The 25626-nt window shown below is 38.6% G+C and overlaps 1 protein-coding gene across 4 annotated transcripts in view; it reads right to left on the reverse strand.

Annotated features, from left to right (window-relative positions):
- Nucleotides 1-25626, reverse strand: part of DENND1A (DENN domain containing 1A) — a 463104-nt gene that overhangs the window by 308704 nt on the left and 128774 nt on the right. For 3 of the 4 annotated variants that reach the window (XM_054726915.1, XM_054726917.1, XM_008155330.3), the window contains 2 exons: nucleotides 16743-16792; nucleotides 9426-9545 (listed from right to left, as the gene is read on the reverse strand). In XM_054726915.1, coding sequence (XP_054582890.1) covers nucleotides 9426-9545; nucleotides 16743-16792 — 170 coding nt within the window. The remainder of the gene's footprint in view (nucleotides 1-9425; nucleotides 9546-16742; nucleotides 16793-25626) is intronic. The other variant, XM_054726916.1, reaches the window with a different exon arrangement.

Raw genomic sequence — 25626 nt, forward strand, 5'->3', positions numbered from 1 at the left:
CACAAATCTGTCTTGCTCTTAAAATAAGAGTGTAGCTCAGACTCAAAGGGCAATTTTAGGTGTGAAGCATATTGAGTTACTTTCCTTTCTACCTCCTGCCCAGTGAAAAGCAAAGATAAGGCTCAAATAAATCCTTCTGCTGGTTGTTGCTATTGTAGGAGAGTAGTTTGCTTGCAGGGAGGTCCAAGAAAAATTGTTGACACTCAAACTCAACCAAAAAGCACCCACTGGCCTCTCCTATAGAATATTTTTCCATCTCCCCAAACGGGTCCCTCATGTGTAAGTCTTAAGACTCTTTCTTTCAGAAGGCAGGCTCAGTTTTAATTGTGTTCCATTCAAACACACCCCGCATCAGATTTAAACAAAACTGATCGTTTTCTTTACTCTATAATCATATGGTAAGATTGTTCATGTAGACTGCAGTGACACTGGCCAAGAGGGAATGTGACTCCTTGATTCTAAGTTGAGGTTACTGAGTCTTGAAAAACCTTAGTCTCAGGTGATTTAGGGCTTATTCTTTAGAGTTGGGAGAATCACTGCCATATACTGGACAAATCTCTGGATTGGGGGTCATAAGACTATTAACAACCAGCTAAAAAACTTAGGATAAAAACCTTCCTTCTTCAGGTCTCATTTTCATTATTCAGAAAATGAGGGTGGGCTTTAATATATTATTTCTAAGAGTCCTTTAAGCTCACATCTGATATTATTGTGCAATAGCAAACTACCCATCATGGCTCTTTTAACTAAATATATATGGATAAATGAACAAACTACTGAAAGTAAAGATTGCTTTGGTGGCAAGAAAATAAAATTTGAAGTTGTAAATCAGAGCCAAAAGAAAGTTACTAGAAAGAAACCCAAAGCAGTTGAGAATAGGAGATTCAGGCTGAATTTTTGTTATTGTTCCAAACCAAGTTCCTTTAATCTTCCCGGTGAGATGCTGGGCAAGTCACTGTATCTCTCACAGTCACAACACCTTTATCTCTACAATGGAGGTAATTTCATAAGATTGTACTAAGAATAAATGAGAATTATGCAAGCCACACTGGTATCCTACCTAATAAAAGGGTAATATGCAAATTGACCGCACCTTCGCTACGCCCAAGCCACGCCCACCAACACAAGCCACACCCACCAGCCAATAAGGGCGAGTATGCAAATAAACCCAACCAAGATGGCTACAGTCACAGAGAGCAAGGTTTCCCAGGCAACAGAGGAAGCCAATCTTTCTGCATGCCCTTGCCAGGCCTAAGCCTCCACTCAAGCTACAAAGTTTCAATTATAGAAGGTAAACAAATTCAAACAGAATGGCGGCAGCCAAAAAGCTGGAGAGACCAGGCCAGGGTTGCCCATGGCAATGGAGAAAGCAAAGCTTTATGCACACCCTGGCCGGGCCCAGGCCTCCACTTAAGGCTACAAAGTTTCAATTATAGAAGGTGAATTAACCCAAACAGAAATGGCTGCCGGCCGTGGAGCATGCAGAAGGCTTGGCTCCACTCCAGGCTACAAAGTTTCAATTGTAGAAGGTAAATAAATTCCAGATACCAGGGCCTCCGCTTGGGTCGCCAGGGGGCGTGGCCAACCGGCAAACCACCACAGGCCGCTTGCTCAGGCAGCCCCACACCCCAAGGGAACCCCCACCCTGATCCGGGACACCCTTCAGGGCAAACCAGCTGGCCCCCACTCCTGCACCAGGCCTCTATCCTATCTAATAAAAGAGTAATATGCAGATTGACCATCACTCCAACACAAAAGATGGCTGCCCCATGTGGTTACAATTCCTGCCCCCATGTGGACACAAGATGGCCACCACAAGATGGCCAGCAGGGGAGGGAAGTTGGGAGGCACCCAGACTGCAAGGGAGGGCAGTTGGAGGCAATCAACCCTGCAGGGGAAGGCAGTTAGGGGTGACCGGGCTGGCAGAGGAGGGAAGTTGGGGGCAAACAGGCTGGCATGGGAGCAGTTAGGCATCAATCAGGCTGGCAGCGGAGTGGTTAGGGGGTGATCAGGCTGGCAGGCAGAAGCGGTTAGGGGCAATCAGGAAGGCAAGCAGGCGAGCAGTTGGGAGCCAGCAGTCCTGGATTGGAGAGGGTACAGGCTGGGCTGAGGGACACCCCCCTCCTCCGTGCATGAATTTCATGCACCGGGCCTCTAGTCTATATATATAAAAGCTGAACGACCGGAATGACCAGTCGCTATGATGCGCACTGTGGCAGCCAACTGGCCAGACCCGGGCCCCAATCGCACCCCTCCCCCCCGCAACCTCCTGTGGCCCCTCCCTCCAGCCAGCCCCACTCTAGTATTAAATAAATGCTAACTCCCCCCTTTCCCTTTTATATCCTCTGTGGTGAGCAGTTCTGACTTAGTCTATCCATCTACAAAATGGTATAACAACATTAGCAGCCATCAGCAGCCATCAGCAGCAGTTACTAGAAGAACATGATGAGTGGAATATAGAGAAAACAAAAACTAAAGTGTACTCCTGGGGTTCCTAGGGTATTTTCACTTTGTTGCCCTGTACTAAGTAAGCTTCATGAGCATTAAGACAAAGAAGTGCTTTGCTTTTGAAACAAAGCGAGAAAATACCATGTCTTCTTCTTGTAATGTCCAACTCATTCAGTTTCAAAACAAAAATTTTCTTTTAGCCAAAGTCTTGGAGTTTTGAATACCCACAACCTGGGCTCAGATTACGTGAAGGAAGGCTGAGCCAGGCTGGTTTCCTTGGAAAAGGACCAGAAGGAGACAAGAAGCTTCCACCTATGGTGACAGCCCTGTGCTGGCTGCTGGTACAGAAGACACATCTGTCTTTCCAACTGTCCAGCTTCCCAGCCTTCAACTAGGAGGCTGCTAGGACAGGGAAGGCATTTATTTCCCTTTCTTCTCTTCAAAGGTGATTTTCTTTAAACAGTACAACTAGTTACTACTGTTGAGTTGTGGCTCCCCAGAGGATTATACATTTCTCAGCATGAAGGCATATGCATGACAATAAAACATGCAACATACCCCCAATGACTTCATTTTTTTTAATTAAGGGGGAAAAGTTATAACCTCCTACAAAGTGATGTGTCTGATGAGCACACACAACCCCACCTTCCCTTACTGCCCCCCCGCCCCCCCCCCGCCTCCGCCCCATGAAAGCCTTTAAAACACTGAGGATCTCAGAAAAGGGCCCTGGGCTTGGTAAACCAGAGCTTCCACAGGCCCTACCCCATGGGTTCGGCTTCCATCAGAAGCCATGTGCCAGCACCCACAAGGGGTGGAATTATAATCTGCCACAGCAATTGGGCCTTCTTCCAGCTACTATCTGGAAAACAATATTGTGCCCATTGTACTTTAAAGGGGAGGAATTAAAAAGAAATCAAACAGCTCCAGAGAGATGGAACCACTCGAAAAGCAGAGGAAAGTCTTCTGTTAAATAGTATGAAAGATCCAGGTTTCCCAAATGGCATTTACGGCATTGGGAAGAAAGGCTGATTTCTCCCAAAGGAGCCCCAGCTTTGATGCCCAAACTGCCCTCAAACATCAGGCTGTGCATTTTTGTATAGCAGGGTACCCTCAGGCGAGACAACTATAAATAGCTTAAAACAAGAATAGGAGATTCCATCTGTTTCTGGAATATTTCAGCAGCACCTGCTTTCAAGGTAAAAATCTGGGAGCTGTCCCCACAGCCTTCCTTCCCAACTGCCTTCCCCATCCCCCCTACACTTATTTTAAACTAAAGCAGATAACAAAATCCAAAAGGGCTTCTGCCACCACACCTGCCTAAGGAAAGAGTCCTTTGATTTTCCTCCTGAACTGTATGTGTTTTAAAAATACTGAACAGTTAGAGAGAAAAGCCAAAGTTTTAAAAACCAGCCTTTGTATTACTTCTGATTTCTTTTTCTCTATGAGAACTGAGCTTTTCTGTGTTGGTAGTACAAATGAGTACAATGTGGATGGAAAAAAAATGCAATAGTTCTTCCTGCCATTAAGTTAGAAAGTGTTCCAGAAGGAAGATGGTTCTTACTTAACACAATTAATGTTTAAACACAAGCCCATATGCCAGCTTGTACGGAAAGAAGGACAATAACTCCCCCAACAAGGGCCCAGGAACATATTTCATTAAGTTCAAAACAAAACAAAAACAACAACAAAACTGAAGTTGAGGCTCGAAAATTCCAACCTAAATCAAGGTGCTATTCCCAGAGTGATGTGCAGCATCCCTTCTAAGAATAACTAGAAAACCCAAGCCCATGTAGATAGCAATTTCATATACAAAAAGCCACTTTATCCTTGGTCTACAAACATCAATACTTCTAATGTCTACCCCAAACCATCCAATGGCACTCCATTTGCTATGGGGGAAATCCAAAATCTTGAGCAAGTCTTTCACAATCCAGCCCCAGGACTTTTATGGCATCATCTCTTGCTACTGCCCTCTCATCCTATTCTCATCATTCTTTCATCTTGCTCTTCCTTCCATTTCTCTGGGCCTGTGCACACCATTTCTCCTTCAGGCAAACCCCCACTGGTTCTATAAGATCCAGTTTAATTGGAAACCATCAGCAACACTTTCCCTGATCCTCCAAGCCAGAGATGGGCCCTGCCCAATCTGTGACCCCCACAGAGCCTTGCACATACATAATTTTTTCAAATAGCACTTATAACATAATATTTTAATTACTTATTTACATAAGCCCTTCCCAAAGATTGGGTAGCTCCTAAGACAGTAAGGGTGGAAGTAAAATGGGAGGTGGGTATCAAAACCATAGGTTGCCTGGGAATAGTGTACCCAGAAGCCTATTCAATTTTAAATTTGGTAAAGGACAAAATGTATATATTGTTTTCAGCTTGTAAAACCAAGTTCAGAAAGTTCAGCTCATCAAAATCTTGGATAACATGACATCTGAAAGGTTCTCATCATATAGAGAACTAGGGCTAGATCTTTATGTCTATTTGAAGGCACCTTGAGGTAAATAAAGGCCAAAGACCAAGTGTTATGCATTGCTCATTCCTGATATATACTAGGTACTAAAATACTTACTAAATTTAAATGTTAAACAAAATTTTTAGATACTATCTTTATGAAACAAGTCATATCTTCCAAAAATGTATTCTAGTTTCTGAATAGTTTTATTGGGCATAAAGATATTTACTCAAACTTTCTCAAGAGTTTAAATAAGATCTGTATACAAAAGGAAAAAGAAATGTAGAACACAAATATTTACGTTCATTTATAAAGAGTAAAAACATATTATCATTACATGAAATATCTTCCATAATCCAACACCCCCCACCACCACCACCTCCAAACAACATGGTTATGGCTTTGAACTCTTATGCTCTTGATTGGTATGTGTCATTTAGGAAAACCAGAAGCCACAAAAAATTTTGGTTCTAAGTCACTTTGTTTTATATTTGAAAGATTTCAGAGGTAATGCTTATACCACATCAGATACAGATAGTGCTGTCTGGAAATACTAAAATACTCTATCACATTCCTGGGTTTATAATGAAGAACAACTAACTTAACCCATAACTATTGTTCTCCTAGCTGGTGTTTTTAATATAATATTAAGTGCCATCCAGCAACTAGTTAAATAATATTATGATGAATCTCAAGGAAAATTAAAATGCTTTAATAGAAAGAAACTAGTTAACCATTGGAGAAAATATTCATTTGACTTTATGTACCATGGTATTTGTGTTAATGAGACTTGTTTATACTCTAGTACAACTACACTTTTTTTAAAAATATATATATTTTATTGATTTCAGAGAGGAAGGGAGAGGGAAAGAGAGATAGAAACCTCAGTGATGAGAGGGAATCATTGATCAGCTGCCCCTGCATGCCCCCAACTGGGGATTGAGCCTGCAACCCAGGCGTGTGCCCTTGGCCGGAGTCGAACCTGGGCCCCTTCAGTCCATAGGCCGATGCTCTATCCACTGAGCCAAACCAGCCAGGGCTCAACTACACTTTTTAATACACTTTTATCTGTGAACAAAACAGATAAAAATTCTCAGCCTTCACAGAACTTAAATTCTAGTGGGAGGAATAGACAATGCCCCTAACAATGAACCTAATAAGTTAATATATAAAGACTATCTAAGAACCTTTTATTGTAGCCCTGGTCAGGTGGCTCAGTTGGTTGGATTGTTGTCCTGTACACCAAAAGGTTAAGAATTCGATTCCTGGTCAGGGCACATACCTAGGTTGGGAGTTTGATCCCCGGTCAGGGAGCATATAGGAGGCAACTGATACATGTTTCTCTCTCACATCAATGTTTCTCCCTCTCTCTCCTTTTCTCTTTCTCTCTAATTGACAAACATATATGCGGGTGAGGATTAAAATAAAAAACACCTTTCACTGTAAAATTAAGTTTAAATTTGTAATACTGATGGTCTGGTCCTTTGTGGACACAAGCCCTGTCACTTAACACTGGATCGTCACTGTGACAGTCAACGGTTTACCTTTTTCAACTAATATGAAATAAGTTTTATAATATGAATCATGCTTCTGTGATTAACTATTTTTCATATTTTCTCTTTAAACTAGTGTCCCATGAGGCCCATCCTCTAATTTCAGTGCCTTGCTCTTCCATTCAAATGGAATGCATCTCCCAGTCTCTGAAAGCCATGCATACATTATTTTGATCAAGCATTATATTAAGGGCTGGAGATACAAAGTTGCTTAACACACAATCTTTACCCCTGAAGAGTTTACTATCCAGTAGGAGAAGGACGAAGGAAGACCAAGGCTTATTAGTGTATAATTGAAGTATGCACAGCATCTAGGTGCTCTCTGAGGAAGGGATAGCTACCTCTGCCTAGAGAAAGCTGCTTGGAGTGCCCTGCTGAGTCTGGGAGAATAGGTAAATGTGTAAAGGCAGAAAGGTCCAGTGGTTCCTATGTACCAGCAGAACAGTCAGGGAGGAAGGGATCCTAAGGGGCTAGGATTAGTGGAGGCTATATATGCACAGATGCCATCACTAGGAGCTACATCCCTCATGAGAAAAAAATGGAAAGCAAGACAGAGTGGCTTATGAGCAGACGTAAGCTAGAGCACTGGGCACACCAAGAATGGTTACTGGACCTCAAGGCACAGGTTAACTAAAGTGAAAGTACTGAAAAAGGCAAGGAAACCAAGCAGCAAATGAGGACAATGCTAATAATGTAAACCACAGCCAAAGAGTGCTCATGTTCTCTTGGCAGACCTCTCCACTCTCCATTGGACATGTTACCAACCAGTCATCCTGCGTTAACAGTAGTCTCTTCCATTCATATCTCACCCCAGCAACATTCTCAAACCAAGCACAGGGAAAGTGCAACTTTATGTGCCCTTTATATGTGTGCACAAGCTGGATGAGATAAAGTGAGACTTCCACCCCAACCCATGTTAAATATCCATGAAATAATATCTCAGAATTCCTATAGTACCCTTTATCACCACAGTCACTATTCCCTGGCATTAGAATATCCATAGTAAGAAGACGCTATGCCATGGGATCATTCTATGCATTTTATATAGCATACTGTGGTGATCGAGCATCTATCTCCCCAGCGAGTACTGAGAACTTCTCAAGGGCAGGGGCTAGCTAATAGTAGTAACAAATGAATGAATTAAACCACCAAATTTTTTCCCATAGTTCCAAGCTGGTATAACAAACAGAAAACACATTAACTGTTGCAATTTTTCATTCTAAATGACAACAGTGTGAAGGCTATTCAATGCGTTTCTCACAAGCACAAAGTCCATAACCCTCTATACAGACACACAAAATCAAATGCTAGAATCAGAGGAGAGCAATTTTTTCATTTTAATTTTTAAATAAATAGTTTTCCACCCCCAGTTCAGAGTCATCTCCCCACTCCCCAACACACACACACACACACACACACACACACACACTCACTCACACTCACACACACACACACACACACACACACAGCTTTGAAAGTAAGAAACATCATAACTCAAAATATTGGGGGGAAGGGAATATTTCTGCAAAACATCAAGAACTTGTTTTAAACCCTCATATCCTCAAATGACCACATAATACGCAGTTTCCTGGCCAAGGCCAAATCTAACATTAGATAAAAATGAAAGTGAAATTTTTCTTTAAAAAGAAAAAGACCAACATTACTAAGTCAAAAAGTAAATAATCATTTACATCAGAATCTCATACTATGGGCAAACGATCCTTGGGTCTGGGCTACTGAGGCATGCTTGAGAACAGCTGTGCACATGTAATCTCACAAAGTAACTGGGTAGTACTTCCTTCCTAAGGTCTTTCCTCTAATAACCCGATTACAGATGCTATCCTTGGTGAAGAAGAGAGCTAATTTTGCTGATTAAAAAAAATAATAATACTTGTGTAGAGAAACACAAAAGTAGCAGTCTGGACCAACAGTTATTGAGCAAAGGGACTCGAAAAGTCAGCCCCCCTCCCCGCCACCCCTTCCACCCCCGCCACGTGGTGAGAGGGTGTGTGGGCTTGAGGGGTGAGGCGAGGGGGGTTGTCTTTTCTTGGTGAGAGGAAGAAGAAAGTGCAGAGACAAATACACCAGAGAACTATTCTTTCTGGAATTCATAGAGGGTCTGGCCTTTTATCCCCAAGACTGGGGACCCGGGTTTTGTCAGGGGCGCCTCCCCGCTGTCCTGCCCTGGGCTGCTCCACATGAGCAGAGAGAGACAGGAGGCAGGCCCCTCTGACACCTACTTAACGAAGGCAGATGGAGAGGAGAGTGTGTGGATGCCTTTACTTCCCCCTCAGGAGGTGCCCAGCAGGAGCCCACAGAGCCAGCAGCTCCAAAATCAGATTTCCACACATCCTCCCACCACAGAACACGCTTACCACTCGGGCAGGAGGAAACAGAGCATTAAGCAAGTGTGGCCCTGGTGGCTGAAGGGGGTTTAGAAGACGTAAAGAAGCCTTCTTACAGGATTTGGCCCTTTTTTCAAACCTCTCCAGAAGTAGCCAAGTTGGGAAACAGTCACTCAATGACCCGAAGGGGGCAAGGGTGTTACTTTGAGGAGGACACAATCAGTGTCTGCGAGACGTCTGAGTCACAGACACATACTTTATTAATAATCTTACATACACAAAATGTCCAAGGGAAAGCCTCACAGGCTGACTTCTGACAGCTCTAGATAACAGCAGGGGGAACTGAAGCCATGCTGGCTCTGCGGCTTCCACATACTCCACAGAAGCGATGGTCCCTTTCCCACCCCAGGGATGTGATACAAATAAATAAATACAATTATCTGCAGAAATTAAAGTGCAAGGACAACACTGTCAAGTCCTTCCCCCCAAGTGCAGTGACTTGTGGGAAACAGATAGGAAAATAAAAAGAACAGCTGGAAAATTTAATTACAGAATAACAACTCAAGAGCTGACATTGTTTCGCAGAACTAGCCAATAGCCAAAGCCCTTCTCCCTTACCTTAAGATACAGAAGCAGCTCTTAGCTCCTGAAGATAAGCGGCAGAACCCGAATCTCTGTTTGCTGTCAATGTCAGTGAGCACGAACGTGAAGTTCTGGCCAACTTGGCTAACTGTGAGGCTGCGGCAAAGACAGAACAAAGGGGAAAATGAATGTGCAGTAAGTTTCTTGATAAAGTATCTAATCGTGACAAGTCGTTGAACCTGTAACATTTCCTCTCTCAGTGGAACTCTTTATAAATGAACTGAAAATTTACACACTTCAAGGAAACAGATTGTGAGCTAGTAAAAAAAAGGGGGGGAGGGGGGAGCAGCAAGCAGCACATTCTGGTGACCACCTACCTCATCGGAGCTACCGCCATACCGTCTCCTACTTACTGAGTGCAGGCAGGTAGCACTGTTAATCATCCCATCAAATCCTGAAAGGTGCATTCCATTAACCTCACATTGTAGATGAGGAAATAAATGTTTTAAAATCCACTTCTAAAAATAAGTTTACCAGTTAGCTTGGATTCCTCTTTAAAAATTTAAATATTCCAAACTCTAATACATAAATTTATGCTAATATAATATTTTAGAATTTGACATTAAATTTTTCAAAGGAACTCATTAACTCTTAGTTTACATGTTGCGTTTTACAAAATATATTCAAATTGATCATATATTCAAGTAGATGCTCTCACCTATAATTTACTTTCTAAACTGTCAGTGGAATAAAAAAGTCATGGTTCACCAGGCCTTTTCCAAAGACAGACTTTTTGAGTCTTAGGATACAATATAAATTAAGTTTTTAAATATAGATAGTCTTCCTTTTGAAAATTCCCTCATATAAGCTGCATAAGAAAATCAAGGTATCTCAGCACAAAAGGTCAGTGGACCCTACCTGGTCATGTGTAAGGAAACAATTCCATCCCTTGGAAAGTGGTTAGAGAGTATAAGAAAATAATTCAGGAAGAAAAGAAAATGCTCCACTCTCCTTTTTTAACTAGGAAGGTGAACGAAAACAAGGTGGCAATTTAAAAGCAACGTGGTAATAAAACAGGTGTAAGTAATGCTATCCCTCCACCTTACACAGCCAGGAGAAGGAACACATTTCTATAAAAGTTATAGAGCTGTCAAGGGGACACCAAATGCTACCCTCTTATGGCTGTTATGTTTTATCTATAAAGCTTGGATACTGTGTTACTATGGTGATTGAATACTATGTTTTAAAGGGGGATTATATGATTAATTTTAACAAGGTTGAGAACTGAAGATGTGTGAGAAACAGGATTCTAGCTCACACAATTAAAGTGATTGGGGGAAACGTGGGCCTCATTGGGGGAGGAGAAAATCTGTATTATTAAAATATTGAAAGCAACAGGTCAGGATGATTCTAAGTTATGAATAAGGTCACACTTTTATTAAATACTCTTACGTGGTTTTATAAAATATGACTGTTTGTTATTTTAATTCAGGGTTTGATTTCACATCCACAGTGTTTACAATGAAACATCCTAGAAGGAAAGGATATTGATAGGACTGAATGAGAAGAAAAGACCCAGGAGCTCTAGGAAAAGGACAGAGAACAAACACAGCTTGGTTGGTGAGTTGAATGTCATTAATTTTCCTATTATCTTTTCACTAACATTAAAAATGCTGAAAATGCTTTTAGCTACCTCATAGGCTCAAAGAAAGATTCATTACTCATTTACTTGGTTCAAATCCCAACTCAATCACTTGCTAACTGAGACTTAATTTAGCAAGTTACTTAACCTCTAAGTACCTCAGTTTCTTCACCTGGAATAACAATGAGAAACTACCACCCAACCAAAAGGATGTTTAGGGAACAAGTAAAATAAGCATTTAGTGTAAAGGCCAGTCCATAGTAAGGATAATTAATAAAAGATATGCAAGCTGTTAAGTTACCATCTGAATGAAAACTAACATTCATATTAAAACCATGCATGTGCTTAGAATCCTCCTGACTCAGCTTTGTAGTACTTGTGAGTAGCTAAAGGAAAGCTGCCTTTCTTTCTCTCTTGTCTGTTGCCTCTTTTCAGTAAAGGGTAGACCTCCAGATGACAAAGTGAGCTGTTCATGCTTGCATTAAAGTGAACAAGATTCTCCCGGCCATAGAGGCTCAGTTGGTTGGAACATCATCCCATGCACTGAAAGGTCGCTGGTTCGATTCCTAGTCAGGGCACATGCGCCTCCGTTGCCAGTTCGATCTCCGAGTGGGACACCTACTGAAAGCAGCAGATTGGTGTTTCTCTCTCCCTGTCTAAGTGTGTCCTCAGGTAAGGATAAAAAAATAATAATAAAGTGGATAAGATTCTTTTTGGTGTGCCACACCTTAGAAAGAGGCACTTACTCGAAGTTGAGTCATGTTTTTTTAATCCCTACTAGGGTGAGGTACAAGTCATTAAAAGCCCCTAACCATTAAACACAAAAATATTTTTCCTTGGACAATTTCGAATAAAAGTCAGACAAAGGCAGTCAAACAGAGGTTAACTTGAAGGTTCTGAATCCCCGAAGAATGTGTCATTCCTACAATGAGACTACTCACTTTTTCTCCATAAAAATGACTTTGAGAAAAGGATCTGTTGCCTTAACGGCTGCAGTTCCTATGTTTGCCTCTGGATCAGAATCCACAGGAATCAGATTTCAGGAGAGTTAAAACTGGGAGGAACCAAAGAAGCCATCTTATCCAATTCTCTTGTTTTGTAGCTGGGAAAACTGAGGCTCAGGATTATTTTGGGGGCTTTGTTTGTTTTTACAAAGTAATCAGGACTAAAACAAAAATCCAAGCCAAATTCTGCTTCAAAGTCTTTTCCATTCCTCCTCACTGCACTAAACACAATGAAAACTCTCCCCCAGAAGCTTTCAGCTCAGTTGAAGGAACTTTGATACATAAGAAAGTCAGATAGTTGTCTCACCAAACAGACTATACTTCTCACTAAGCAATATTTTGAGTATTTCCAAAACTGAGCCCAGAAAACAGGGCCAAGACCATCCTTAGCTGTGCTTCCCATGCCTAGATGAATATGGAAAAGGCAGAAAAGCAATGACTATCTGAACCACCAACTTGAACCTTCATGCTGCCTTGTAAATGTCTGTTAGCTATTCAAGTCCCCTCTTGCAACATTTTGTTTAACCTTGAGGTTGTTTACAGGTTCAGCGTATAAAGGGCATGAAGCATGTGGATAGGACAGTTTGATTGCAATCTTTCCGTGAGAAATGGGATTTTCCATATCAGCCTCACTTTAGTTTGTCATCTTACTGAGCAACTAACTACTATCCTGACCACTGCAACAAATACTGGATATACAACATCCATCCCACTGTGGCACTTCCTGTCCAGCTGGAGAGGAATAATAAACAAGTGTACCACAAAGCACACAGCTTGTCACAGTGTTGCATGAAACCAAAGAAGGAACAAGGACAGAAGACGGAAGTGAAGGGAAGGCCCTACTGTACTGAGATAATGTGGTCAGAGACAGCATCTCAGTGATGACAATAATACCAACCTGAAGGATGAGCTGAGCAGCCAATCCAGAAGCAGCAGACTGGGTGTTTCAGGCAGAGAAAAGAGCTGTGCAAAGATTCTCGGGCTAGAAAGAGCTAGGCATGTTCAAGAAACTAAAAGGACACCAGTAGAGCAAATAATAATCATTTTTTTTTAGAGTGAACAAAGATCTCAACAATGTCATTTCAGTACTCCTCTCCACCAAGAGCTTTAAGTTCAGTGTAGGGGAGAAATAACTTTGGATTGAAAACAAGACTATCTGCTTCTTCCCCAGCTCTGTAATTACATGGTAATGACCATAGCAAGTCATTCCACCTCTACAGATCTTGGCTTCCCTGCTGTAAGAGGGGATGCTTGAACCAAATGAATTTCAGCTTTAGAATCCTGTGGTCTGATTCTCACACATATTCAAGGCCTCTGGTAGCCAGAGCACAAGCTATCACAGTACACGTCACTCTCTCCCTAGCAGGCCCTGCTCTGGCTGAACAATCTTTAGGCTCACTCATGGTTTCTCCTCTGCTTTGCTCTTCAGTGCATATGGGGTGTTAGGCTCTCCCTTCCACTTACCCCTTCTTGTCCTCCCTGCAGACTCAACACAAGTCTCCCCCACTATAAGCAGCTCTCTCCATCTCAGTCTTCCCTAACTGCACTATCCTTTTGGATAGATACGGCTAAATGTGTCTTTCTAATACTTCCTGAACTAGACTGAGAAACACATGAAGGGCAGAGCTCCAAGTCTGATACCACTTCCTTATCACCCAACATAAGGCTACACATTCAGAACCTTCCTTTCCTCTTTTAAAAAAGAGATAGCACCATCACCTACCTCCTAAAGTTGCTGGGAAGAATGAGGTTTAATGTGAAAATGTCCAGCACGTTGACTAGAATCAATTAGGAACTCAAATACTAATTTCTTTCTTTGTCTTTCTCTACACACACACACACACACACACACACACACACACACACACACACACACTTGGTGACTGGTCTTCTCACAAGGTATTCTGCTGAAAAATGTATTATTTTGGGAGATGAACATCCAGGTTGTGCTAGCCGCCTAAGAGGACCTGGGGCAAGTCACAATTTCTTTACAGCTTAGATTTTGTTCAAATGAAGATAAACAGTACTTGTTCTCATCTCTTATGATAGGGGGATAAAATGATATGATACATGAGGAAGCACTTTCTTTTGAAGAGCTACTGGCATTATTATTTTTCATAAGTCCTTGTTTCAGAAAGAAAAATCTTAAAACAAAACAAGAGACAGCAAGATGTCAATGTTAAAGGGTGATTTGATGATGACTGTGAAAATCCCACTCTTGATATAGACTAGAAATGTCAGAAAGTTGTATTACTGTTCCTAGGGGTAGAAAAGCACAGATACCAAAAAGATTAGGTAGCTTTCTTTTTTTAACATAATCACCTGGGGCATTACTCATCTCCCATGCTGACATTTTCGAAGTCAAACAATATCATAAATATATCTAAGGGGCTTTTTGGGCCTTAGAGTCTGGGCATATCCATTTGTCAGTGTTAACTGCAACCTAATAAAAAAAAAGTGACATTAAAATCTTTGTATTTACTAGTATTGTAAACAAACTTCATGATTATTCTCTTCTGCATTAAAAGGTTAGATGCAGGGAAAAAGAAGATAAAAATATGCTCTCCAAAATAAAGTGGGTTTTGTATCAATAAAAGTTATCAACACAAGAAAGAACTACTATACATGGTGAGGATTCTGTCCCAAATCTTCTTGTGAAAAAATATGGGAATCATGATTAGAAGAGAGTAATTTGAAGAGAAGCATATTAGAAGAAAAATATTTTTCTAACAACAGCAACAAAAGTTATCAGACTTTGGTGGCAAAAAATATTTTAGAACTAAAATTTAAGCTCCTATTTTTCTTCCATTTCAGAATGTAATCACCCAGACAGGTGGGTAAGTAAAGCTGTATGGTGTGATGTGGGGGGGAGGGGGGGAGAGGGAGCGCACATTGGGGGAGATTTAATCTCTTTGCAAATTTCTTCTAATGTTAGTTTACAAAGTCAATTAAAGAATACCTATCCAAAACAGATCATCATTCTAACAAGCAATCATATAAAAATGTATTCTCTTATTTTTCTGTGTTAACTACATTTTAAAAACATTTCAGCTTTATTAATTTGTATAAATATGCCCTTGCCATAATTTGTAATACATTTTATAAGTGACTGGAGGAGATTTCATGCATCGCTAATTCATACATATAAATGTGAAGTTTGCATTAAACGTCTCTAAACAAAACCTTGCTTGCTATTTTTAGAAGGAGTAGGATAAAGAAGAGATAAGAGGACTCTCATTACAAAGACTGACCCTCTTAAAATTAAGGCTATTCTGTTTTGAGCATCAACCTGCTACTAAAACAGTCCTGGTACCATGGTTTAAAAAGGCCCAAGTCTGGAAAACTACAGTGGTTGATTGGCTTAAAAAATAACACATGAGAACAAGGGAAAACAGTGATTATAAGTGGTTGGCATCATTCCAGAGCTGCTTTTTAGAACTCTTTTTGCTTCCTAGTGCTCTTTTAAACTCCTTTGGCTACTAGTTCCCATCTCACACCATTTTTAGGTTTATGCCAAATAAACAAGGACACTGCTACTACAAAGTGCAGACAAGACCCAAGCAGCAAACTACCCACATGTACTCTAGGTTACCCAAGTCTTTCAAGGCCTACCTTATTTGGCAATAGTAAAACACATGATAGAACCTTCCTGAAGATGGGCGCATTTTATAGCATTTTTGGAACATATTATGGCACTTATTACTTATAATGATATTTACAAAAACCTATCACTAAAAGTGAAATTTTTAAGATGTAACATTTGTATAGTCTCATACTTCAATTTTGCATTAAGAGAAAATTACAAACAGCAATCAAGTGGACAAGTGAGTGCAAAAAATGCTTAAACTATAATAAAAACATAATAGACATTTCTTGAAAATAAGATTAAGATGATTGTTTTGTTATTTTTAAAATTTGTATAAATATGTTGTTAATAAATTACAGTATTATAAGTAAGAGGAAAAAGCTCTTCTAAAATTGTTTTTAATAAGCCATTTAAAAATAAGCTTATTTAAAAAATAAGCTATTAACCATGGCTCATTTTTTAAAAACCCTTAGATTGTTTTAATTATCTTCAAGCTCTACTATTCATACCTCTCCAAGATATAGTTTGTCATAATGCATATGCTAAAGAAATGTTTAGATAATTTTGTTTTTTTAGTCTAAAAATCTATAGGAAATGCTGATTTCCTTAGAGATATCATTCTTAGCCCACCTAAACAAAATGCAAGACTATATTTAGTAGCATATCTTTTAAATAGCGGAACACATTTTAAAAAGATAGGCCTATGCCGATTTAAATTTTATCTTGAAGTCTAAGAAAAACAGTCTATATAATACTCATAAGGCCATGGAGTCACATAATATTACTTAATATTACTTGGTAAAGTAAAATATATTCATATTTAAATAAAAATTAAAACCCAACCATTCTTAATCATGGTTTGAGTCTGATAACCAAAATCAAAAGTTTAATGTCATGCAAACTACATTTCACAAACTAACTAATGCAAAGCTCTAAGCTTTAAACTTTTTGACAGTGTCAATAAAATCCCCAGGAAAGGAGACTACTGCAACTTTCCTTGAAACATAGGCATTTTAAATCATGGTTAAGCAGACAGAATGTTAAGAATGGTATGGTTTTTATTTTCCATAGCAGGTTTATTGACACTTTTTCTCTAGTAAAGTTTGAAAATCTGACACTACCTGTCCACATAGAAGGGGAAACAAAACTTGGTCAAAGTCTGTAGAACTTCCTGTGGAGAGAAAAAGAGATAATTTATACATCCAATGGGACCAATAAATCTAACATTAACCATGGCACACAATCTAGCAACTTTACCCTAAAGAAAGAGAAGACAGATGAAGAAATATGGGCTTTATCAATTACATGGGAGGAGTACCAGGCAGTCAATCATGAGAAATAATAAACATGATCAAACTTCATTAAAAATGAAAAATTAATCAAGAATCACACATGGGCAAGCAGCAGGAGTCATGCAGGAAAGCTCTGAAGGGAGGGAGGCGATTGGGTTGCTGAGTGTTAACACCCCTCCAGGGACCATCTCCAGCCTGACCATATGGATCAGAGTGAATAACACCAAGCCACATGGGTTTGGCCTGGCAGGGCCGCTGTTGCTGGCACCGTTTTTTTGCCTGTTACCTAGGAACAGAGGGGGCTGGGATTAGACAACGCTTCCCAACATCAATAGGCCAAAGCACAAGCAGAATAGAAAGCCAACTTGAAGATAATTGTCTCTAAACATTGTCAACTACATTTTTTAGAGCGTAAAACTTCATTTTATTACTTTATAAAGAAGTTGTGATTTCTGGCATAAATTTATTTTGTAGCCAAACTGTAACAATTTTAAGTATGTACTATTTTTAGTTAAATGCCATCATAATTGGACACACTTACCTGCTTGTAATTTGTGAAAATTCAAAGCAAACTACTAGTTTAAATATCTTTTAATAAATATGTAGGTACATAAAACCAAGCATGTTATTCAAGGGAAGTATACAAAAAGGGAAAAAAGCAGAGTAACATTTCAAAGACTTACTTACAAAAGAGAAGCTTCTTATATTAAGAAAAGCACATTACTGTATGAGACACAATACACAGTAGGGTGTGTGACTTTTCCCAATGGACACATTTCATCTACATAGCATCTATACACATAACTAAACATATATACAAGTAATTAATTATTACTTCCTTCATAGAATTTTCTCTAGCTTGTCTTAATTTAACTGCAGACTTAGCCCACAGTTGGTGCTTAAGTTCACTGACCAATGTTATAAATTTTAAAAAGTATTTCTTTCATGTATTTGATTTGCTTTTTAACTATTCAAAATCCCAACTTCGAGACAAAATGAAGAACATAATTTTCAGTCATTGAGAAGCTGGTTCAAATTAAAACAAACTTGCCCATTGCAAATCCTAATCCAAGTGATAAATTAAAGGTCAGTTTACAAATGTAGCATTTTTCTAACCAATAATAATGAATTATCAATGCTAACTGGATTGATGCTTCTCGCTTCATTTAGCTTTAAAACCAGTTCTATCATTCAAGAAATAAACCACATCAATCTAATAACCCACTCAATGAAGCAGAAAGCACATTGACTTGCTCTGCCAGAGCATATTCCACCTACATAATTCAATTGAGCATATCCTATTTTTTAATATCATGGACTAGGACTATATACATCACAGCACTGTTAAGGCATGTCATGAAACAGTAAAGGAATAGGAAACAAAAAATGAAAAAAGTGGATTCTAAGAGGCATTGTTGACACATTAGTTAATTTCATAATGTGGCATTCAAATGTTCTTATGTATTGTTTTAAACTCGTATTAAAATAAATGGCTATTGCTAATAGAGAATCAGAAGAACAAGAGCAATTTCTCAATGCATAATGTTATTATCAGGCAAATATTGGAAAAGAAGTCATATAAAACATTCATTTTAATGTCTGCAGTTTCAATTATAAAATAAACTATAACCTACATACACATGATTTATATGCAAAAAAAATCCTTACATAATTCCTTTCACTTCAGGTTTCAAACACCACAGAATATCTCTTGACTTCAATATATGTGCCAAGCATTCTTTAAAACTCGGTACTAGTGCTCCCTCATTGCCAAGATCAGCTACAAAGACAGTTATCCTTTACTTCTCAAAAGTTACAGGTGCAGAAGTGCTTCTCTATTCTATGCTGGAGTTGAGCTGCCAAAAGGCCTCAAGATTTTTTAAAGAAAGGACCCCATGGCTACGAGAAGGCACTGTGTTCCTCAGCAGAGTCAAAGGAATCTAATATACACAACTTATTACTCAGTACAAACTACTTATCACTTTCTAATGTCAAGAGTAATAACCAACCGTGAACTTGTCTGTCAGATAATATTAGAACAAATATCAAAACACCAAATGTAGGATGAGTATAACCCACCTCCAAAAAACTTTCTGTTTTACTTAAGAAAGCAGTGATAAGTCTAATTAAGCAGTGGGGCAGAGGGAGGGGAGGGAGGGGAGGAAGGAAGGCAATATAGGCAAATGTAGGCACATGTTTGTGCATTACAATATGTTTTCTTCATGTTTGTGATATTACAAGAGATTGATATTCCAATTTAAGTCAAACAAGACGGTGATGTGCTGTCAGAGGAGAAAACAAAAATGAGCATCTACTCTGTGTTAGGCATAGCACACATTATCTCAATCAAAATTGAAAAATCTACTTTTTGGTTTAGGAAGGGAAGACAGGAAGAGGGAGGAAATAACAAGCAATGTTTCTTGTAAATAAAAACTGCTGAAATAAACAAATTTTTTAATATTTCTGGGTTTCCTATATATAACATTTAATTACCTTATTCTCTTTTCCAAAGGAAAACACAGTTACCTGGATATGAAAAGTACCACTCTCCAAAAGAGAGGACTTTAAAACCCTGACTTAAACGTATTTTGAGCATTATATTTAGAGCAGAGTGTCCTTCAGCATTAACTTTACTGGGAAAAACAGTCATTAACCAGTTATTCCAACCCCTCTTTCTCTCTAGAACCAGTGTCTTTGGCTAGGGTAATTTCTTTGCAGATGGTAATTTTCCTGTTTTCTCCCCACTTTCTCTAGCCTACACAGCTCTTTCAGAGGACCTCAACCACTGCTACATAAATCGGATCTTCGAGATGCAGTGCAGCTGATGAAATGTAAATGACCTCATTGCTGAGGCTGGGGGTGGGGAAGATGGTGTCAGCTCTCCAGATCAATTCCCTAGTTTATATTTTCACAAATCTTTTTATGTACAGTTTGATTTTTTAACATTTTAATGAGCAAAAAAAGTGAATCTATAGTAGCCAGTCGCCACAGTTAAAGTGCAGGGCATGAACCAGATCCCAGGAGGAAACCAGTCCACCATGTCACCACTGGCTTTAGGACATTCGCCACCTGGTTCCATGTCCCCAGGTTCCAACTCTTTTCATAATCAAAACACTGCTGACATTATAAACCCCAGACGGGTTTCTAAAATCCCTCCCAATCAATATATCCAACACATAACTTATTGGAGGCAACACTGAGCTCATTGATTAAGGTGAGTTCAGTAGCAAAGTTTTCAAAATAAATGAGACAAGAAAACAGCAACCAACCCCTTTGTGTCACCGACAATTTATGAAATAGGCAATTTCCAAAAGGGCTTTTCTTCCAAACAAAATTTCCAATACCTCAAAAGGGAAGAGGTAAGAGCAGACGGGGCTGGAGGGAAGTGGATGACAGGCAATCGCACAAACCTTTCAGTGATGCATATATTAAACAGCAGACTGCACAGTGTAGTGGAAAAGCAACAACATCTACAAAGCTCTGCCCACAAGGAGATACTGAGCTTCAGACTATGAATCAAAATATGCAATTAACACACCTAACGCTGGATTCACTTGCAAATGAAAATCAGAAATGAACTCAAGATTCATCTCCATCTTTTTAGGATTCATTTCACCCAATTTGAATTCTCAACCAGTCAGAAAGCCCATCGAGGGAATTTACCCCAATCTGGAAAAAGTAGATTGTGTCATGCTGAAACAGGACCATTTCTCTTAAAAACCTGAGAAATCTTTAATATGTATATTACTCAACATAGAATCCTATTTGGAAGCAAAACTTCGAAGACTGAACTCGATGTAGTTGACTGGAATTATCAGTAACAAGAAGGCTAACCCAATTCACTCTGAATTTGGGGTGCAGGGTAGGGAAAGTAAAAGAGATCCTGCAACAGCCATAGTTCAGATGTCAAACACTGTTTTCGTTGCTTCATTGAAATCCATAAATTAAAATTAGTTGTATTTGGCAGCTGAAAACAACTGACAGACACAGACATACACACCCCGCAAATAAATGCCATCTGAAAGACAAAAGCACAGGCTGATTATAATGTCCACTGGGGTTACAGAATGTTGGGAGATGAGGCATGTTCTCAATAGTTCAAAAGGAAAAAGAAAATATGTGCAGGAAAACATTTAAATAAAGAAAAGAGAGAGCATGAATAAATGAATGGATTTTCAAATATGTAAAGCTACAATCAGCCTCTTTGTAGCTTGCTGAAAGCTATATAGCAGTGGATAATTTACCTTTGTCCAAAAAGAGAGTGAAGAAGAGAGAGGCGGGAGACAGTGGGAGAACATTTCCTGAGTTTCCTACATCTAATTTATTTGTTCATTTCAAAATGTAGATGTGTGATGAAAAGATCAGTGGAGCTCAAATTCCTAAAATACTCTATTTCTATGCTTAGACATTTTTTCATAGCATGAGGGAAGTGCTGACCCTCTAAGTCCTGCAATTGAGATCAGTGCAACTGACTTGAAAGAAAAGCCTCTGATTGATGATCTTAAAACTCAAGTTGAAAGTTAAAAACAGAACACACACAAAATCCAAACATACAAAAAGCTAACAAAATTTCAACTTTAAGCCATTTCAAGTTAAAACCAGGGATTCCAAGTGAAAGCTACCAGAGGTTTTAATGCTTATGATTAAGAAGGGTAAAACAGAATGGTAAGTTCTTAGAAGTTTAATTAGTACCAAGTTCAAGAATGTTGATCAGAAATTTCCTACTAAATATGAAAACAGGAAATATAATTTTTCTCCTTCCCTATATATGCCTAATTAAATCCAAGATCTATACATAGTTACAACCAAACTTTTATTTATTTTTTTCAGTGAAAAAAAAGCTTTGAATAAGGGATTTTACAAAAAGGCCTTTCTTTCAGCACCCGAACATAAAAGCTGGGTCAAATTTCTAACAACTCTGCTCAAATGCTAGTCTGCTTCCTCTCTTTGGCATATTTCAATATTTACTCCCAGTTTACTTTTTATAACTTTAGTTAATTCTGAGTCTTGCACACATTTAATTATGCTAATTTGTATAATACCTAATATACACAAAGGTAAAATACAATAAAATATAGAAAGTCATCATATTCTATAACATGTATCACATAAACTTTATATCTAAATTATTGACATTAAGTACATAGGTAGAAAACAGAAGAGCCACCTCTAAAAGTACTTTTGTGTGTAAATCTTCATGACTTTTTGAAATCCAAAGGAAAAATATATTTTTTTAAAAATATTTTCAAAAAAATAATCTCATAAAAAATTTTAATTTAACAAAGCCACCTCATCCTTTTTATCCTTTCCTTTCTTCAAAAAAAGCTACTTTAAAATGTTCACAAATTAAATACCATATAAAATCCTTTATTCTAAGATTTCATTTTATTAACTTTAAACCTTACAGCAAAAGGGTTGAAAATGAGAGTTATATTTATAAGGTCAATATTAAACACCAATAAATTTCTTGACACTTGTTTCAAACACTTCCAAAACAAACAAATGCTTTGGTTAGAATTTCTTACAATTAGCATTCAATGCCATCAGTAACAGAATTACTTGGACTTATTATTATTACTCTAAAATATTTTGCCTTATTTATTTCCTTAAACATTTTTCTGCACATTTATGTTATCAGTATCTAAAAGGAAAAAAGGTTGGGGAAAGTGGGGGAGGAGGCCATAAGTCAGTACATACCAAAGGAATAGGGTCCCAACGGTAAAACTGCAAACATGGTTTCACTGAAGAAGCAACTTGCCCTCAGGAAGACAGTATTTAAAAAAGAAAAAAAAAAGAGCACTGATAGAAATAGTGTTTTATAAGCATATTAAAAAGCTGTCAGCTTTTAAATATTTTAAATGCACACAAAAATGTGCACAGATGGGCAACTTTTCTGCTCACATTAATCTAAAATTTTTTTTTTCATTATCAAGCTCAAAGTCCTTGAATTTTTTAAACTTAATTGTGCCTCTATTTCTTAGAATTCACACCCCAAGGCCAAAGCTTTCCTGCCACCAGTCGTTCAAATCTGACTTGGACATTACACAGGAGGAGGCTCCAAGCCTCCCTGAGGTCTCACTCCTTTTACAACACACGAAAAAGCAGTCGATAATGGGCCCGTGTTGAATTCACTGCTCTCCACGTCTCCTCCTGGGACACAAGCCTAGCAGATGTGATAAAAACTGTGTCAGAGAAGTGGCTCTAGTTTGTGCCTTAATGACAACTTAAACCTCTAAACCAATACAACCAAAGGACTAACAGAACTGGCTGTTGCCTCTCTCTCCTGCCAATCTTCGAATATCTCTGAACTAAATTAGCACCTCTACATACAACATCCCCTGCCACCCCACAAAATCCATTCTAATTTTAAAAGATAAATGGATTCAGCAAATGTGTTGGCGGAAAGAGAGAGAGAGAGAGAGAGAGAGAGACAGAGAGGAAAGAGAGACAGAGAGGAAAGAGAGAGGAGAGAGTGTGTCCCCGACCGTCCTATAATTAAGCCCTAACACCACATATTTCAGGTAGTTTATATTTTCTCAAGGTATGACTGTGCATTCAGCTGCCTAAAAGAACTGCCTGGTATATATTCCCTCTAATCATCGCCCCAGTAAACATGTTAATACATATAAATGGTAGAGTTACGGTTTCCAAAAAGTGCCTAAAGGTATAAAAAATTATTTTTAAATATGTCCAAGCATAGAAAAGAAAAGTAATTATTCTGAGTTATCGAAACATTCTAATTATTAAAATTTATACAGAATTTTTTAAATGGTGGAGGGGGGGTTATACTTTTAACTTGTAAGAACTCTTTGTCTTATCTAATAATATGGTACCAAAAAATAGATTTAAATATGTACTTCTGATAACATTTTCTAAATTCTATAATTCAGTCTTCAGATGATAGGCCCTTTTACCCAGTATCTTGAAAGCCTATTCAGTCACAATTGCATACCCACTTAATCAGCAATCATTGTTCTGGGATGCAGGACTTTGTTGTCAAGACAAGCACCAAAACCTTAAAAAAAATTTTTCAGAACTGGCATAAGAAAAAAGTGATCTTTGTCAGACAAGGACAAATTTATGCAAATCTTTTATAAACATTCACAAACATTTATTTAGCTTTTGAAATGTTGGCCTCATTTGAGAGCATGAAAATGAGGGGGAAGTAGGAAAACGCAAAGGACAGCTTAGAAGCTGGCAAGCGACATAAATATTCAGAAGGAAGATTATAGGATTCATGTTAGGCTGTCTTAGGCTTCTCCAAAGTCCACACAGAATAGCAAAGAACAAAACTAACGAGAAGTACAGCAGATGTTAGACAATGCATCAGCCTCTTTTCCTCTCTCACTTGGCTATACTTGGACGCTTTTATATTTTCTTTCAATATGGTTAGGTCATTCAAGGATTCTCCTATAGACTCTGTATTGTGGCTACAGATCTATAAGCTGGAGGTCTGTCAGCTTTCCAAAAGTTTCCAATGAAAAGGCATTATGCAAATTCTACCTCTCTTACCCTCTTTCAGGAGGGGAAAAAAAGCCTCCAGTATGCAGTCATCGGAGTATTGGAAGCCCCAGCCTTCATTTCTGTATAGCTGTGTTTGCCTCAGGGCCACGCTGCTTGTTTTGACAGTGGATCCCCCTAGATAGTTGGGATTAGTCGAGCTTGTTTAGATAAACTTGAAATCAAGGCCTTCTCTAGGTAGACAGCTAGATGTAGCTACCGAGTTTCCAGCTGCCTCCTCCTTTCATCCCCAAACAACTGGAGATTCACTGTAGCTATCACAGCCACAGGCTATGTCACATACATAAGTACAAAATTAAAGGCTGCTAAAAGAAGCCTTTGTAAGTCTTAGTGCTAAAATAAGGAATCTGTACTGCTTGGTTTATACAAATTATTCAGGCACTACCAGTATGGAATTGAAATCATCAGTTAACAAGGCATATTAATCAAGGTTCCCAGCTTCTTTGGATAGACAGGATCATAGTTTGATAATATACCTAACCTTCTGCTTCTTAGCTCTTGAATGAGAGAGTAAGCATTTACAATGTTGAAAGGGAAATAATAGGCTTTATTTACCCAGTGGCAGGGGATGTCAGACATCGCCAACAAACACTGTGAGCAGAATATGAAAATCAGAATGTAAATATCAAATCTACTTTTGAGAGAGAATTATTTAACAATGGATTAGACAGGACCTCACTCAACAGTCATCTGTAATTACGGAACTATTTCACATCAACTTTTATTTCCTACAACTTGCAGATTCTGATAAAATGATATCAGGAAGATTCAAGAACTGATGAAATTTATATTCACAACAAATTGATGACATCTCATTACAAAGAAAGAAGGCAGGTGATATGAAACACTATTGAAATAAAAAAATTATACAATTCAAATAGTTTTCTAAATCTAACATTCAAGGATTTTACAACCTTTACAACTAGGAAATGTTTCTTCAGAGGACAGACAAAATGCAAACAAGGAAAATAATTCAATTCCACATATGTGTTTTATTCTACTTTACATAGCCTACTTCAACACATAGATGCTAGTGTTTACCTGAGGCTGCCTGAGATAAACTAAAAACAATGGCACTGGAACAGGTTTAAACATTATTTTATGAGATACCAGACATTACAGAAGGCTTTCTACCCCTCTGACCAAACTGTCAGTCACACAAGACAGTTTCAATCAGTCAAGTTCATTCATC

The sequence above is a fragment of the Eptesicus fuscus genome, chromosome 15 (genome assembly GCF_027574615.1).
Source record: "Eptesicus fuscus isolate TK198812 chromosome 15, DD_ASM_mEF_20220401, whole genome shotgun sequence".
Lineage (NCBI taxonomy): Eukaryota > Metazoa > Chordata > Mammalia > Chiroptera > Vespertilionidae > Eptesicus > Eptesicus fuscus.